Source organism: Ptychodera flava, chromosome 17 (genome assembly GCF_041260155.1).
Source record: "Ptychodera flava strain L36383 chromosome 17, AS_Pfla_20210202, whole genome shotgun sequence".
Classification (NCBI taxonomy): Eukaryota; Metazoa; Hemichordata; class Enteropneusta; family Ptychoderidae; genus Ptychodera; species Ptychodera flava.
The window spans coordinates 6,515,001-6,533,542 of NC_091944.1; the positions used below are offsets into that span (position 1 = coordinate 6,515,001).

Here is an 18,542-nt window from a genome sequence, read left to right on the forward strand (position 1 = left end):
ACAAAACGATCCATCTATTGTGAGCATTGATAACCTAATTCGGGACACGTGCTCCACCATCAATCTTATGTGAACGAGTATGTCATGCAAAGTGCTAGTGAGAGTGACATGAATAGGTCACCCTCATCGATCTCCTATTGTTGTTCACAGCACTGGGGACAAAAGCCAGCCCACGCACCCACCACACCCCCTTTCTCATTGCTAAAAGGTATGCTTGCCTCTCCAAGTTTTCACGGTGAAAGTTGTTTTTCATGGAAGTTGCGCGCGTTGAGTCATTGTGACAAGAAAGATCTAACAATGTGTCGACATTTGTTCAAGAGTTAATTTTTTTTACGATACGACGTTGATCAATATCACACCGCGGGTCAACCCATCCCATCGTTATAATAAATGAAATCAACGCTCCACCATAACCTATTCTAATTCTTTCTTTGCTATTCGTTTGAAAGGCCGTATAGCAGTAAAATTAGAACAGCCAAGTACATACTGAGCCAATCACTTAATTTCAAGTCGACACTTTTGGCTAAAATGAATGCCGATTCTTGAATCATTCGTGGGAGGATAGAACGATATCTTGCCCACTTTGCCAGGCCGAAAGCTTTGTCTTGTTGAGAATGCTTCGAAAGATTGGTGAAACAAGGGTTGCTTATTCCAGACGACTCATTGCCCACAACGGGCGGACAATATTTCACGCTTGTACGGTGCTGGCAATCGCGTTAGTCTAGTGTTGTAGATGCGAAGTCGGGCACAAAAATTCAGTTTCATATAAGATACATCGAAATAAAAAAACCCAAACTTTGTGAGTTGGAATGCCCAGAAAATCTACGTATTACAAGTTAATTTAAGCGTCTCTTTGCTGCTAGCCCTCACACATGCGCATGTCCTGACAGCACGATGAAACTCGCCGCTTCTTTATAAATACAGCCTAAAAACAAATCCATTATTGCGTGAGAAGTTTGAGGGCTCCCTTCAAGCTAGTCTTGGCACAGTGCTACTACTCTGTGCACCATTTGCCTTGCAAAAGACAGTACCGATCACAGTCACCTGTGGTCTATTCCGCTCTGTCTATGCCCCATAGACGTATGTACACGTCTATGGGGCATAGACGCAGAGCGGAATAAACCACAGGTGACTGTGGAACGATCAACTGTAAACTTGAAACCCCGGTTCAAACGGATTTTATCATTAACTGCCCAGCGCCATGAGTGTCACAGTTGTAAACTTTCGAACTTCAACATTGCCTATTGTGATATCGAAAGCGTTTCAAATGGGACAAGTGTCAAATTTATTTAATTCTCGGAGATAAGTCCCTGTAGAGTATCAGCTTAACCATAGACAGAGGCGAGATATCGCTTCTACTGTCTATGGTATAACTAAAAGCACCTTTACCATTGGCCACGTAATGCTACTTCACATTCGCAGGGCAGTGGGCTATGCGACTTGCAAGCCATAGACGTAGTCATAATGTCAAAGAAAAAATGTGTTCAAGGATGATTACATGTCAGCAATTGTCACACAATTAATTTTCGTATGATTTCATTCCAACATCCTGCCATTTTCGGCTTACTTGCCCCACCTACAACAATAGAATATGTTGTCCATTAACAGACAAAAAGTTTTGTATTTTACGGGAAATTAGGTAATGGACATTTGTAACAGACAAACTTGTACATAACCTGCATACAATAATTTACGGGATAATGAATAAGACAGAAAAGCTGTTCAAGTATCTCTGTGCAAAGGAATTGCTTATGAATTTGAAAAAAAACCAACATTCTAGCCATTATTCCTGGTCTGGGAGTAAGACTTCATCGGCATTTTAATGTGATTGTTCTTCTGCTTCTAAATTGTAAATGTTACAAAAAAAAAGCAAATCCATAAAAGACAAAAAACCAGAAAAACAAACAAACAAAACACAATGGTGCCTTTTCAAGTGTTTACCGTATTAGAAAACTCCAAAAGTATATTATCACTTTGAGTAACAGCCCAGACTTTTCCATTTTGAAATTCTCACTTGAGAATGGTGCATGAATAACTCAGTCACAGTAAACAGAAATGTTAAGAATTTCTTATTCTTCCCCCTGATATGATTGACATTGTATTCAGTTCATGGTGAAGTTTGTTCAAGGTGAAACATTAAACTTTAATATTCAGATCAATGCTGGCGATGATTCAAAGATACCTGATAAATAAGTACAGACCAAACAAAAACAATTGAGTGAATTTTGCTTTTATTGTACTGTTCAATAACTAGAAAAGACCAGCACAATTTTCTGACCACTTGAACTCTCAATATTCACTCTATGAAGTTGACAACAACCTTATTACAAAACTGGTTTGTATTTGTTGTGCAGCTGTATAGTGACTCTCTTTTAAAAACTGTGTCTCTTGTAATTACATCCCATTGATGTAAACACATCAAAATACTTCATGGATAGTACACAATTCAGGTAACACTGTTTACTCATCCATCAAGGCTCTAATGAGATATCAGGGACGTTTGTCCAACAGTCCAAGCAATGTTGCATCGGCTTCCAGTAGTGTGATATCGTGTGTTGCTCCGATGAAATGCTGTGCTAACTCTACATCATGGAGTCTAAGCCTTACTTTGGTACCTTTGTGGTATTTGCTGAGGAGAGAGAAAAAAGTAAATGACACACAGTGACACATACAGTGTAGATGAGATGAATATAATACTGAATATATGTGAAATGTACCATATATTTCAGCATGAGATCTCATGGATCTAAACCCAAAACTTTTCAAATGCATTTCTGGCCAGCTTGGGTTGAATTCTGACCATCCTACTCTTCACATAGTTAAAAGAAAGGTAAAGGTCAATAAATAATGATCAACGCGTTAAAGCTTCCTGATAAAAAGAAATTTGTTCAAGTCTGAGACATTCTTATGACAGATACTATGAATTTCAAGACATTTCTCTGGGAAAATTTGGGCACTGTCTAGAATGCCGACACAAGCACTTTGTCGAATTAAAACTCAGTTCACAAAATACATCATGAAAAGCACTGAAGTGTACCATAAAATGCATTGACTGTTTACACATAGGCCTGGGTAACTTTTCCATAAATTCGTTCAATTTATACTATGGGGATAGCGTAAATGTTCGTCCCCGGGGTGACGGCTAGGTATCTTGGTTTCAGCACAGGTTCCTTGTTGGTATTGTCTATTTTATTTTAATACGTTTGACTATTATTTATATCGACAATAAAGACTTATACTACCAACCTTTGGTGTCTTGGTCTTATCTGAGTACTGGCTTACTAGTTAAGATTTCTTTTTCTCCTCCACTGTGTCACATATTTGTCCATTGACAATCTTACGCGAAGTTTTATCACCGTGTTGAGTCTATTGTCTGATGCGTTTGATTGCCTATTTCGACACAACAAGCAAAGGCAACAATAGTAAGACGAGACCTCTTGCTCTACTCCTTTCACCCCTAGGACGGTCATTTACGCTAGCCGCTATATTTATATATGTACTTACTGTATAAGTGGATCGTTCTCTGGTTTCTTGCAAACGCAGTGGAACTTACCACCGAAGTCAATGTACAAATCATCGTCCACAACGTGGTATATCTTTCCTATGACAAGCTGATCTTTCCCCGATCCGATGTGAACGTGTGCTGAATTTCTGAACATAGTTGCGAAGCTTTCCTGTGTTTTTACCGGTTCCAACTTTTCTGCTTTGGGATCTTCGTCTACGAGACTCGCGTGTTTCTCGTAAGCTTGAGCGAAGCCTGTCAACTTAGGCTTCGCATCCTGCGTCTGTAACAGTTCGTCAACAAGCTGCTGATCGCTGTTGCTTTCCGTGTCGGGAGGATCAACTTCAGAATTCTTCCCTGACGATAGTTGTCTCCCGACCACAAGACTTCGAGAAAAGATGGGAAGGTTACGAAGACCTTGCCGCAATACAGGCGCAGCCATTTTGGATGTAAGTGACTTTGTTGTGGTCCAATTAACTCCCCGTTTAGATGCGATCACCATTGAATGTTAAGAGACAGAGCATATGATTCGTGTAGACAGATGTCAAAGGTTACGGTATCATTTGTCTGGAAAATGGCTTCTAACTCTACAAACACGGGAAAACTACTCGAATTTATGACCCTAGTTGGACAGCTTAAGGTAATGTGTTAACTCATTCGAAGAAGTGAGTGTGAAATCATCCATTTTTAGCTATAAATTTTCTTGCAAACGTACGTCGCCCAACTGACATCGTCTTCCGTGACGAGGGTATCTCAGGTCAGGGAGCAGTCACTTTACAGCCCACAGTGGGTAACTTCAAGTTCAAGATAATCTTTCTGCTGATGTGCAGCGTTGAATAAGCTGTTTCTCTGATTGAACACGAATGTAATTTATTCTTACTCACGGCTTAACAGTAGCAAATCGTATGATCTTTTTTATGTAGATCATCATCAATTACTTGAAACATTTTGGTCACTCACAGCTGTGAGTTAACTAAACGTGACCTCTGTACAAACAAGAGGTCCCACGTGTACCATTTGAAATACCTGTCCTGCATTTTAATAGCGTGTCCGAATCTCAGCAGCGGTTCTAACCGAGAAAAGGGTCCTCAGGCTCCGATGATGATGATGTTGTTGTTTTTATTATTGTTGTTGTTGTAGTTGTTGATAGTATTTGCAGAAAAGAACAAAGTATGCGCTGCGAAATTCAATACAGCCTAACTATACATGTGCGTTGCAGCCTAACTATACTATGCGTTGCAAATTCAATACAGCCTAACTATACATGTAGTCCAGTCAATCTACGAGATTTTGGCACCTAACCCACCACAAATTGCAACAGAATTTTTTTCTTCAGAATGCATTTTAATGAGGTACCCAAAACAACATATTAAAAGTTTACTCGAATCCGCCTTGGGGAAATATGTCTAATTTGCATAAATCAAATATGGCGGCCAACCATCCAACAAAATAACATAATTGGCTATATATCACATGTTAAACAAGCTATTTCAGTGATTTCAAAGTCTGACACTAGTTATTTGGCTCAGGGAATCATTTTGTAGGTATAATGTTTCATATAGGTACTCCATTAATTTGCATAATTCCAATATGGCGGCCAACATTCCTACAAAAGACATTTTCGGTCATATACCACGTATTAAACACGCTATTTCAGTGATTTTAAAGTTAAAAGTATATTTTAGGCATGGACAAACGATTTTCGAGATGCTATGATTTGCATAGGTAATTTGTTAATTTGCATAATTCCAATATGGTGGCCAACATACCTACAAAAGACATTTTCTGTTATATACCACGTATTAACCCTTTGGGCGCCAAAGTCTATTTTTGTCAACTTTATAATATGTACCACAGTCAATTTTTCTGCTTTTTGCCAAAATTTTGATAAAAATATGTAACTGCTGAAAAATGATATCCATTTGGCCCAAAATTATGAAAAAAACGTACAGAAAAGTTCAGAAATTGGTAAAATATTGCATTAAAATTTTGGTGTAAAAAATTACAGCAGTCAAGGGTTAACAATCCATTTCTGTGATTTCAAAGTTAAAAGTGTTTATCATTGGCATGGACAAACAATTTTCAAGATGCCATGATTTGCATAGGTACTTCGTTAATTTGCATAAATTCAATAGGGTTGCCAACACACCTACAAAAGACATTTTCTGTCATATACCATGTATTAACCCTTTGGGCGCCAAAGTCTATTTTGTCAACTTTATAAAATGTACCACTGTCAATTTTTCTGCTCTTTGCCAACATTTTGATTAAACTGCTGAAAAATGATATCCATTTGGTCCAAAATTATGAAAAAACGTACAGAAATGTTCACAGAAATTGGTAAAATATTGCATTAAAATTTTGGTGTAAAAAATTACAGCAGTCAAAGGGTTGAACAAGCTATTTCTGTAATTACAAAGTTAAAAGTATATTTCTTTGGCATGAACAAATGATTTTTGAGGTGCAATGATTTGCGTTGGCACTTCGTTAATTTGCATAAATCCAATACAAAAGAAATTTTCTGTCATAAAATGTATTGAACAATCTATTTCAGCCATGTTGAAATTTAATTATATTTCTTGAGCATGAAGAAACACCTTTTGTGGTTCAATGCTTTTAAAAGACACTTTGATGATTTTCAGAAATTAAATATGGCTGCCAAATTAATTCCCAAATAGCTTCTAATATAGATAAGGTTATGGTAGAGTTTTTAGGAATAGGAATATCAAGAAAAAACTGTCAAGAGGGCACTGCACCCAACGCACTGTATTTTGCTCAAAATATATTTTTGCAAATATTCTTCCAATTTTTATTAATTTGTTAACCAAAGATTAAAAATTGGTTAGGTTCACCTTTTAGCTTGGCAAGCATTCGTAAGTTGCATGATATAGAAGGGTTAATGTATGCAAATGTGTGCAAATCACCCGAATTCTGCTTCCCTTTTATCCGAATTTTAAGATTTCCAAAGGAAATAACGCTGTTCTGGCTGGGTCATATTTTCTGAAGTTTTCATATTATGGTTTTAAATGTTATATAACAAAACAACTATTTTGTTTTGCAATGAAATTCTTACATTTTGAATTAGAGGCAATTTTATTTTGCTAACCATGATTTTAAGCACTTTTTTGAGTGTCAGTCGTTCAGCCCATGCCATTTTAGAATGAGGATATACTCTTGTTTCAAATGAAATATTACATTTCACAAAATAGTTTGTACGGGTTTCCTTGTCATCTTAGATGAGAAATATTCCTTCGAAAAAAAACTGTGTTGGCAACATGCAGCTCCACATTAAGTCCTTGAACATTTATTTTTAAAAATGTGGAAACTGTACAATAAATTTACTTACAATAACGATCCATTGACGAATAAAAGTTTCTTTTAATAGGTGTCTGTGATACCTGAATTCGTTAAAATACCCCATAAATATATTGTATTTTGAAAGAATGGTAAAGCAAATTTGATAGACTTACATATATGATTAAAATACGTATATGTTGATGTGCGTTTATTAATGAGATGTAAGAAAGTCATGCAATTTTAATTAATTGTGATTTTTCTAAATATGACAACCGTTAATGATTGTTAGTCATCTAATAATAATCTCTTTCTGAACATAACATTGGATTCATCTGTGTCTGGCATTATTTGTGATTTTATAGGTGCTTTATACTCTACAGTGTTAAAACATGTAATCTTTAATGTTTACTGTTTTAAAAAAGTCGTGGAGAAATTCTTTAGTTTCTAATTTAGACTGAAACCCTTCCTTATGGACGAGTGCATCTTTGGTACATTCCCCTAGACGATAGGCAAGAAGTCATCACATATAACAGCAAAAATACAATAAACACAACAAAGCTAATAAAAATGCAAAAAATAAAATAATGTGACCAAAAATAACACATGCCACAATAAAGACAAATTAAAACTTAGCGCTGATGCAAACAATGTCAGACTCTTAAAATGTTGATCAACACACAAACTCACAAAATTGAAAATTGCATGCTTAGCAAAGACTTAAAATTAATTCAAACAACTCATTAGCCCAACAGAATCCAACTGTTACACGATACAAACATGTACATTGGAAAAATGACACTTGGAAAAATGACTCAAGATGTACTTCTTTGCATTGTGTAATAGTTGGATTCTGTGTTTGGATTAATTGTAAGTCTTTGCTAAAGCATGCAGTTTTCAGATTTTTTTGAGTTTGTGTGTCCATAAAGTTTTTATGAATCTGACATTGTTTGCAATAGTGCTAAGTTTCAATTTGTGTGTATTACGACATTTTTTCTTTCGGTCATATCATTTTTTCTGTTTTTTTAGCTTTGTTGTGTTTATTGTATTTTGCTGTTATGTGTGATGACTTCTTGCCTATCATCTAAGGGATCTTATAAAGATGCATCCATCCATAAGAAGGGGGTTCAGTCTAAATTAAAAACTAAAGATTTTGAACACGTCTTTTTTTAACAGTAAACATTACAGATTACATGCTTTGTCACTGTAGAATGTTAAACACCCTTACAAATTACGAAAATGCCGCACACAGATGAATTCAATGTTATATTTAGAAAGAGAATATATCATTCAGAAGACTAACATGCATTAACAGTCGTCATATACAGAAAAATAAAAAAAAATTAAAAAATGAATGTCCAAGGACTTAACAGTTTCTTCTTGATATTTCCTAGTGCTAAAAACTATACCAAACCCTTTATATATATTAGAAGCTTTTAAGCCATGACGCATTAATATGGCAGCCATATTTAATTCATGCAAATTATCAAAGGGCCTTTGTAAAAATTGAGCCACTAAAAGTGTTTCTTTACACCCAAGAAAAATATTAAAACTTTAAAATCAAAGAAATAGCTTGTTTAATGCGTGGTATATGACCGACAATGTCCTTTGTAGGAATGTTGGCCACCATATTGAATTTATGCAAATTAACAAATTACCTATGCAAATCATAGCATTTTAAAAATCGTTTTCCATGCAAAAGAAATGTACTTTTAACTTTACAATCACTGAAATAGTTTGTTAATACTTGGTATACGGCCGAAAATGTCTTTTGTAGGAATGTTGGCTGCCATATTGGAATTATGCAAATTAATGGAGTACTTATAAGGAACGTTACACCTCAAAATGATTCCCTGGGCCAAATTACTAGTGTCAGACTTTGAAATCACTGAAATAGCTTGTTTAACATGTGATATATAGCAAATTATGTTATTTGTTGGATGGTTGGTCGCCATATTTGATTTATGCAAATTAGACATATTTCCCCAAGGTGGATTCGAGTAACTTTTAATATGTTGTTCAGGGTACCTCTCTGAAATGCATTCTGAAGAAAAAAATTCTGTTGCAATTTGTGGTGGGTCTAACCCTATTTTGACTGGACTAATGTGCGTTGTTGCCTAACTATACATGTGCGTTGCAAATTCAATACAGCCTAACATTACCCAAGGGTTGTCACTTCATTGCCACACACTTTTTTTCAATCGCCAAAAATGCACCTAGCAAGCATCGAAATCGGTAAAATTCGACGTAGGGTCAAAGCACATTAGTCCTTCTCAATCATACTCAGACATTTTTACCTCTTGCCGATGAAAAGTCGACAAATCGGCAGTTTTTCAATGCATCTCGTCGTCTCTTGATTCCAGATTTAAAAGGCCCGCGAAAGATCTAGTCACGTGGGCGCATTTCAATCGAACCAATAGCAGAGCTGGATGGGCCCAGCGTGAAAACCCGGCAGTAACGTAAGTTTCTCATGTCTTTGGAAAGAACGTTCTCTTGCTATGGGTGAACTGGAACTGTTAAAGTTACCAGAATTTCATACGCAGACGCACGCAGACAGTGTCACCCATAGTCTTCAAAAGACATAAGAAACTTACGTTACTGCCGGGTTTTCACGCTGGGCCCATCCAGCTCTTCTATTGGTTCGATTTGAAATGCGCCCACGTGACTAGATCTTTCGCGGGGCCTTTTAAATCTGGAATCAAGAGACGACGAGATGCATTGAAAAACCTGCCGATTTGTCGACTTTTCATCGGCAAGAGGTAAAAATGTCTGAGTATGATTGAGAAGGACTAATGTGCTTTGACCCTACGTCGAATTTTACCGATTTCGATGCTTGCTAGGTGCATTTTTGGCGATTGAAAAAAAAGTGTGTGGCAATGAAGTGACAACCCTTGGGTAATGTTAGGCTGTATTGAATTTGCAACGCACATGTATAGTTAGGCAACAACGCACATGTATAGTTAGGCTGTATTGAATTTGCAACGCATAGTATAGTTAGGCTGCAACGCACATGTATAGTTAGGCTGTATTGAATTTCGCAGCGCATACTTTGTTCTTTTCTGCAAATACTATCAACAACAACAACAATAATAAAAACAACAACATCATCATCATCGGAGCCTGAGGACCCTTGGTTCTAACCGAGAAAACTCCATACCTCACGCTGCCACCATACACTATGTAGTGTATAGTCCACTAGCACTGCCACTATAACGACCCAGTCCAAACCTGTATATTTGTTTGATTTGTCGGTAATATCTGACCGTGTGTCTCTTTCCAAATTTGCCCAGAAAGTAAAGAGAACGGGCTGGGTGCTAAGAGGAATACAAGATGCTGAGAGTGTATCAGATCATATGTACAGAATGTCCATTATGACTTTCTTACTGGAAACTGACAAAGACGGCATTAACAAGGAGCGGTAAGACTTCTATTTACAGCATGAGAAAGTATCTGGGAACCGACCAACAAAAAGCCAAAATAATTGGTCTTTACACAGCACCTTTATTCCTGATCCACATGTACCTTTTTAAACTTTATTAAAGTTTGATAGCATATATGCACATGAAATAGTGCACTTTTCATGTTAATACATTACAAGTTTTCGTCATATGCCTACTTTTCCTTTTGATGTAGTGTCAATTTAAAGAGAAAAAAATTCAAATATTTTTTTATTAATTTTTTTAGAAAATTAAGTAATATACTGTTTATCTTTTGATAACTGGTAATATTGTATTTTTGGCATTTTCCTCAAGATGTATGAAGTTAGCACTGGTCCATGACATGGCAGAATGCATTGTGGGAGATATTGCACCGGCTGATGGTATCAGTAAGGATGAAAAACACAGGAGAGAGAAGGTAAAACAAAATTTTACTCAAGCTGTGTAGAATCAAGAAACATTAACTATATTTGTTTCCATAGATCCAATGTAGATTGCATTTGATGGAGAACATCCAAATAATTCTGTTTGTGGGATGACAGGTTTGACAGTGTCCAAATAGAATGCGATAGAGACATCGCTAGTCATGAAGGTAATGTCCTAAATAAAGAGAGCTTAATTGGCTGGTGAAGATGAAGATTGTTAATGTTTGTGTTAACACTAGGCTGTAACTAACAATATCATCAACTATATCTGTGAGAGGCTGCAGTGATGCTTACATCATCATAGTGTCTTGTTGAAATCTTGGTATGAACCTGATGACACAGGGACCTTATCTTGTGTCTTGTACATCATAAGCACTTGGAATACCTGTCTAAGGATTGGGTGAATATATGTGGTATTGCATGGCAAGTAGTGGAAAATAACTTTATGAAGACTGGCAGAGTTTTGTTATAATCTGTTCAAAAATTGCTAGGAATTGCGTGGTGTCTTTTTGTTGTTCAAATTAGTGCCTATTTTCCACCAAGATGGTTTTGTCAAGTTGCTGAATGTTAAAATAGCATCACTGTTACTATCAACTGAAGAGATAGTATACAATGCCTCTTATGACGAGATTGACTTGACATTGTTTGAATTCCAGGAAGCCATGGAAAGATTGTCAGGACTGGTCACAGCAGACATTGGCCGAGAAATTTACAGTCTCTGGGAGGTTTGTACCATTCCTGATTTCCCGTCATGGTGTTGAAAACTGCTTCAAATTATAACAGTAAAGGACATATTGAAATGCCAAACATGCAAGTTCTTTACTGTGCTTTTGAGAGAAGAAGAAGAAACTACCGTAAGTGCGTACCATTGTAGTAATAATTGTCCATGAAACCCTCTTCTGCCAAGTTCATATATCACGATCATGTCAAGTTCCTTTTACAGACTAAACGCTGCTATTATGCCAAGTGGTTTTGGCTAAATAGGAATTTTTGTAGACTTGGCAAATCGGGAAGTGATACTGTCTGGCAGGAAAAGGGTTGTTGTCAACACATATCATAGCTTTGCATCTATCATTGTAACATTTGTTCACCAAATTTGTCCCATCTTTCCATGCTTTCAATTTCAGGAATATGAATTCCAGTCAAGTAAAGAAGCCAGGTTGGTGAAAGAGCTTGACCGCTTTGAGATGATCCTCCAGGCACACGAGTATGAACAAGATGAAAAACGGTTTGGAGAATTACAAGATTTCTTTGAATCCACAAAGGGTAGGTATGAAGCTTCACGTGAAATTCTTTGATGAAGTATGCATCATGTTGGTGCAAAGAACATAATACCAGTGACCATATTAGGGATTCTCATCAAGTCGCATTCTGCATGATAGGTTGTACTTCATCAAACCCTTACATCAGCATTATCTGCTGCTGCTGTTGGTTGCTAGTATCTTTTAACCCTTTGCACCCTGACCCCCCTGGTACTCTATGACGTCATCGGACATAATGTCCGAGCCGGGTTCAAAGGGTTAAAGCATCCTGATTTTCAGCCCACCATATAATTACATTTAATTATTGCTACAGCGCAATGTCAGTGCAAAATTTGAAGGGGATGGCACACTGGATCATGAAGCAAAACAAGCTGCAAATCTTTTAACAACTTTCTTTTACTTTTTAAACAAATACAGGTAAATTTCAACATCCTGTCGTCAAGAAGTGGGTTGCTGAACTCTATGAAAAAAGGGCAATTAGCAAGGAAGAATCGTCATGATATCTAAAGAGGACATTCACTCAGGGGATAACTGTTTTATTTATGAAATAAAAGTGGTCATTTTTCTATTTCTGTGTTGAAATGGTTGTGTTGGTATTATTCTCCTTTGCATGGTACGGCCCAAACCTTTTGTTATAATTTACAGGGATTCGGGGTAGAACATAGTCTTTTTATCTTCCTTCCCATTCCTCTGTGCGTATGAATAAGAATATGATTATAGTTTGGCTAGAGTAATTTTCTGTCTTCACACATTAGTCTTAGATGTCAACTGTAGTTCATTGGAGTCTCAGAGATGGCATTAGCTGGCTGAACTCTGGGACAGACTTCTCTTGGCTCACAATCATACAAAAATAATGTATGGAAAATCATATATCACATTGTGCACTGAATGGATTCAGCTCACAATGTGATTTAATTTGCCAGTACTGATATGAACAACTTCCATTTGACTTCTGCCTTTTGAACCCCACCAGCTGTATCTTGTAGCGTTATTTTTATGATTTTACTTCCAAGCTATTAAAAGTAAGTTTGTGAGAATGTACTAATTTAGGTGTGTGTATACATTTAACTACCCACTGGGACTGTATGTGCAATTTTGAACAAGATCAAGATTACACTGCAATTGTTTACCCAAACATTAAATCACCTCATGTGGAAAAGCAAAAACCCGTGGATACTGTGCATATCTGCACTGATATCTTCACATAAACTGCACAGAGTAGTCCAATGTAATGCATAGGGGTGAATGTTTTCAACTGTGACACTGTATGTTCTGTTTCCTTTGTAATATTACCAATGTTTGAAAATGACAGGAAATCAAAATGACAGTTAAAATTTGAATTTACTGGTCAAATGTTTCACAAAGGAATGGCTTCCTAATACAGTAAAAGCCCATATCCCTTCAGAGGGTAGAATTTGGAGAAAACCAGGAGAGAATAGGAAGATATTTTGAGGTCAACAATTTTCAAGAGTTATAGCCAGTGGGGCTTTAAGTATTCTAACAAACCAATCATCTTTCCACACTCATCCATAATCTTGTATACATATTCAAAACACACAGGATGTCTTTTTAGGTGTTATTTTAATGGAGCCCCAGTCTGAGCAAAATCCCAGTACAAAAGAACCTTTTTTTCTGTAGGTTTTTAAAAATACATCAAAAATTCTACATGAATGAAATGACATTTTATTTGACAAATTTGCTGGGTTGAGAACAGTCTTCTCACAGTATACACCACGACTCTTTTCAAGACATCTACATTTTGTCCATGGGATTTCTTCTATGCCCTGTGAGTAAATGAAATGAAAATGAGTCAGCATTGCGGGTTTTGACACAAAGTGTGCATGTGTTGTGTAGTTTTCAATGTGCATGCACAAGCTCAAAAAATCTGACTGGGGGGGGGGGGGGGGGGGGGGGTGAATAGCCAATTGTTGACAGATGATGATGGACAGTCAGACTTTCTGATAAGCTCCACCTTGCTGACAGCAGAGTTAATGATATGCTGCTGGCGTTTAGACTAGATCCTTTGTTGATTGTAAGATTGAATTGCAAAATGATCACATTAATGAAGATCAGTAAGTTTCCTTTTCAATAAAGCTGAAAATCCTGGCATTAAAGTGAAAACTAATGTTGAAAGGAAATTTTCTAATTTTTCAAGTCTGTCAAACCTTCAACACTGTCACCTTTAACCCTTTTTCTGCAAAGTCCATATTTCACCACCATGTCAAGATGGTTAAAATTAATGAAACACTATGTATTCCATATGATGTATTTTAACATAATACTGTACATTTTAAGGCTGTTGAAAACATAATACTGTAAAGTTGACTTTTTTGGACAAAAGATGCTATAACATACCAAGTGGGTGAAAATACGTCCTGTTTTGGCTCAATACCGCTTTTTACTGACTTGGCTGATAGGGAAGTGATACAGTTATTACTGTCTGGCAGGAAAAGGGTTAAATGAAGCACAGTGTTATTCCATAAGCTTTAGTGAACCTCTTGGACAGGTATTCTGACTTTAAAACTTTTACATTACATTGTCTTTTGGTCTTCAACTTGTCGGGGCTTATTCTGAAGCTCCTGGGAGTAACTAAAGTTTTCATGGTTTATTTGATCACTTTGTTTCAATAGCCACCAAAATTTGCTAGGTGATCCTGTTTTTTTTATTCTGATTTTGTAAGAGAACGGTTTGAAGATTCCTGTGTTAATCTTTCAGTTCCTGTCATTGATGTATTAACGTTATTAGTCAGCCTTTGACTTTGGACCTTACTGAGCATGTGCGAAGTTTTCCCGCCAGTCTTTTTCTAGCTTGGAGCTGTGGGTTCCTTGTGAAGTGTGTAACAGTTTTGCTAAGCGAATGTTCATGCTGTTGAATACAGAATCTCACTTTTTGGGAACTTATCAATGGTAGCAGAGCATAACGATGGCTCACAGTGGTAGTTATAAAAACCCTCCGTCTCTTGGACCCAATACTGTGTATGAAACATGGAAAAAAGAGGTGGAGGTATGGCAGTTGATGACAGATGTCGACAAGAAAAAACAAGCCTTGGCAGTAACATTGACGTTGACTGGCCAAGCAAGAGCCAAGGCGCTTGAGCTGGATGTTGCTGAGATGAATTCAGACGATGGTATGAACAAATTGATTTCTGCACTCGATTCCTTGTTCAAGAAAGAAACTGTTGATTTGGCTTACGAAGCATATTCAAATTTTGATTCCTACAGAAAGATGGCGGATGTGCACATGTCGGACTATGTTATTGAATTTGAACGTCGATATACGCAATGCAAAAAATATGAAATGACACTTCCTGATGCAGTTTTGTCATTCAAGTTATTGGATAGTGCAGATTTATCGCAAACTGAAAGACAACTTGTCTTAACTGCTGCATCAGATATGAAATTTTCTTCGATGAAATCTGCACTGAAACGTATTTTTGGTGACAGTCACTTCACTCAAGATGGCGACTATGGGAGTGCTACGGCCTCTGCCAGTACGGGTATAAAAATAAAGCAAGAGTCAGCTTTCTTCACGCAGAAATCTCAACAAAACAGAAGTTATAGACGGATTGATTCCCAAAGTTCAGCAAGTCAGAGATATAAAAAGCCAAGTCGTTCACTCAAAGGGACAAATCCACTTGATAAATTTGGCAGACGTACGAAGTGTATGATTTGTCAGTCAGTTTTTCATTGGGCTAAGGACTGTCAACATAGAAGTGATCCTGCTGCTACCAAAATTACAGAAGATGATAGTACTTCAAGTGAAGTTTGCAACTTAGTATTGTTTGCCAAAGATGATAGAACAGACAATGAAATATTTATGACTGAATCTTTTGGATGTGCAGTGATTGATACTGCCTGCACCCGCACAGTATGTGGTCGAAAGTGGTTAGACAATTATATTTGTAACTTGGATGATATGCAGAAGTCTAAAGTGAAGACTGCTCCAAGTAACAGAGGATTTAAATTTGGAGATGGTGTCCAGGTAAACTCCACACAAACTGTTAGACTGCCAGCTAAAATAGGGAGCACTAAATGTGAAATTGACACTGAAGTCGTTGATGTTGATATACCCCTGCTGCTCAGTAAAGCATCTCTGAAACGTGCAGGTACTTTGCTGGATCTTGAAAATGATAAAGCAGAAATGTTCAAGAATCCAGTAAAATTGGAATTCACATCAAGTGGACATTATTGTGTGGACATAAGAAATATTGATGGTGTACAGAAACATGAGCAGGCAAGTGAAGTGTTGATTAACAAAAACATCAGCAAAGCGGATCACAAAGTTCTGACAAAGCTACATCAGCAGTTTGGACATGCGTCAGCTGACCGACTAAAGAAATTGCTTGAAAGTGCCGGTACAACTGACACAGAAGTATTTAAGACTCTGACTAATGTTGTTGCTAATTGTGAAGTGTGCCATAAATACAAGAAACCAGCACCGAAGCCGGCAGTTGGCTTTCCCTTAGCCACAGACTTTAATGAAACTGTTGCTGTTGATCTTCATGAACTAGAGAGAAACGTTTGGTATCTTCACATCATTGATGAATTTACTCGCTTTAGTGCTGGAACAGTAATTAGGAGCAAACAGTCATCAGTTTTCACAGACAAATTTATTGAGAAATGGATCAGTATTCATGGGGCACCAAAGAGACTCTACAGTGACAATGGGGGAGAATTCAATAGTGCAGAAGTGCGTGATATGTGTGAAAATTTCAATATTGAACCTAAGACAACCGCAGCTTTCAGTCCATGGAGTAATGGACTTTTGGAGAGACACAATCAAGTGCTTACTGACATTATGAGAAAAGTGAAAGCAGAAAGAAAATGTGACTGGTCAACATCCTTAAACTGGGCATTGATTGCCAAAAACAGTCTATGCAGTATCAATGGATATAGTGCATATCAGCTGGTATATGGTAGGAATCCTAATCTGCCTTCAGTCCTTGTGGACAAGCCTCCAGCCTTAGAAGGTACCACGACAAGTCAAGTTGTTGCCAAAAATGTGACATCGATGTATGCTGCAAGAAAGGCATTCACAGAAAGTGAGTGTTCTGAAAGAATACGAAGAGCGCTGAGAAAGCAGACTCGTCCGACGCCTGATCTCTGTGAGATGGGTGACAAAGTTTACTACAAACGTCCTGATTGTCCTGAGTGGAAAGGGCCAGCTACTGTCATTGGACAGGATGGCGCAGTTGTATTAGTACGGCATGGTGGTGTAGTTATCCGTGTACATCGGTGTAGACTCAGTAAAACTCAACAGACAGAACATGATAACTCTGTCAAAACAGAACATAGTACTAGTAAAATAGAAAATGATGGCCAGTGGGATAATGATGATGAAAAGGCAACAGTGGAGGAAACTGAGAGTGATACAGAAGAAGATGATGAAGACAGTACAGATACAGAAAATGCAAGTGTTGCAGTACATCCTATCAGAAATGTTGCTGTCATCAAGCCTGGTAGTATGGTCTCCTATAGACATGAGGAAAATGATTCCAGAGTGTCAGCTAAAGTATTAAGCAGAGCTGGCAAAGTATCAGGAAAATTTAAAAACTGGTACAATCTTGAATATATGGAGCCAGATGAGATAAATGGTGTCAGACAATCAGTTGATTTAAGTCAGGTTGCTGATTTAGAAATTCATCAGCCTCCAGACATGAGTATCCAGGATGAAAATGTCATGATGTTGGATGATTTATCAATGATGGATGCAAAATTGGCAGAACTTGACAGTTGGAAACAAAATAAAGTGTACATTGAAGTACCAGATACAGGACAAAAATGTATATCAACTAGATGGGTGAACACTTTGAAAACTACACCTGATGGCATCAAACCCAAAGCTCGACTAGTGGTCAGAGGCTTTGAAGAAATAGACCACGAACAAATACTCAAAGATTCACCCACATGTGGAAAAGAGTCCTTACGACTCATTTGGCACTGATGGCACAGCAAAATTGGAAACCATACTCAATGGATATAAAGACAGCTTTCCTACAAGGAAAGAAATTAGAAAGAGATATTGTATACGTCCTCCAAAAGAAGCCAATTGCCCAGGTAAAGTTTGGCATCTACAAAAATGTGTATATGGTCTTGGTGATGCTTCCCTGTACTGGTATAAACGTGTGAAATCTGTCATGATGGAAACTGGTGCTAATGTATCCAAGGTAGATCCAGCGGTGTTCTATTGGATCAGCAAGGATGGTGTGGTGATCGGCTATTTGGCAAGTCATGTGGATGACTTTGTATGGGGTGGAACACCAGAATTTGAAGCAACGGTCATCAATCATATTCGTGCAACATTGCATGTTGGTAAAGAAGGTAGCCATGCATTTCAATATGTTGGCATGGGTCTTTCAAGTGGTGACGATGAAATACGTTTGGATCAAGACAACTACATTGACAATCTGACTCCTATCGACATTAAGAGATGCAGAACTTTGGAAAAGGACATGCCACTGACTGATATTGAGAGAGATCTTTTGCGATCGAAGGTGGGTCAAATATTGTGGATAGCACATCAGAGTCGTCCAGATATATTGTTTGATGCATGTAATCTGGCAGCAAGGATCAAAAATGGGAGTGTTGAAGATCTTCTACACGCCAACAAAGTCATCAGAAGG

General features: G+C 37.4%; 3 protein-coding genes across 3 annotated transcripts in view; 1 reads left to right on the forward strand and 2 right to left on the reverse strand.

Moving 5' to 3' along the window:
• Positions 1-2,214: 2,214 nt before the first annotated feature.
• On the reverse strand, positions 2,215-3,970 carry LOC139115265 (small ribosomal subunit protein bS1m-like). The gene is made up of 2 exons (XM_070677261.1): positions 3,505-3,970; positions 2,215-2,629 (listed from the first exon to the last, which is right to left on the reverse strand). Exons 1-2 carry the CDS (start codon positions 3,942-3,944, stop codon positions 2,491-2,493), a joined length of 579 nt encoding a protein of 192 aa, XP_070533362.1. The 5' UTR covers positions 3,945-3,970; the 3' UTR covers positions 2,215-2,490.
• A 29-nt stretch (positions 3,971-3,999) lies between these two features.
• On the forward strand, positions 4,000-12,488 carry LOC139115264 (5'-deoxynucleotidase HDDC2-like). The gene is made up of 6 exons (XM_070677260.1): positions 4,000-4,142; positions 10,087-10,214; positions 10,549-10,651; positions 11,315-11,383; positions 11,786-11,924; positions 12,338-12,488. The coding sequence occupies exons 1-6, from the start codon at positions 4,008-4,010 to the stop codon at positions 12,418-12,420; spliced, it is 657 nt and encodes a 218-aa protein (XP_070533361.1). The 5' UTR covers positions 4,000-4,007; the 3' UTR covers positions 12,421-12,488.
• Positions 12,489-13,484: 996 nt separating this feature from the next.
• LOC139115263 (dolichyl-diphosphooligosaccharide--protein glycosyltransferase subunit 2-like) overlaps positions 13,485-18,542 on the reverse strand; it is a 40,872-nt gene continuing 35,814 nt past the window's right edge. Inside the window, exon 17 of the mRNA XM_070677259.1 lies at positions 13,485-13,704. Within this exon, the coding sequence (XP_070533360.1) occupies positions 13,698-13,704 (7 nt within the window). The 3' untranslated portion in view covers positions 13,485-13,697. The remainder of the gene's footprint in view (positions 13,705-18,542) is intronic.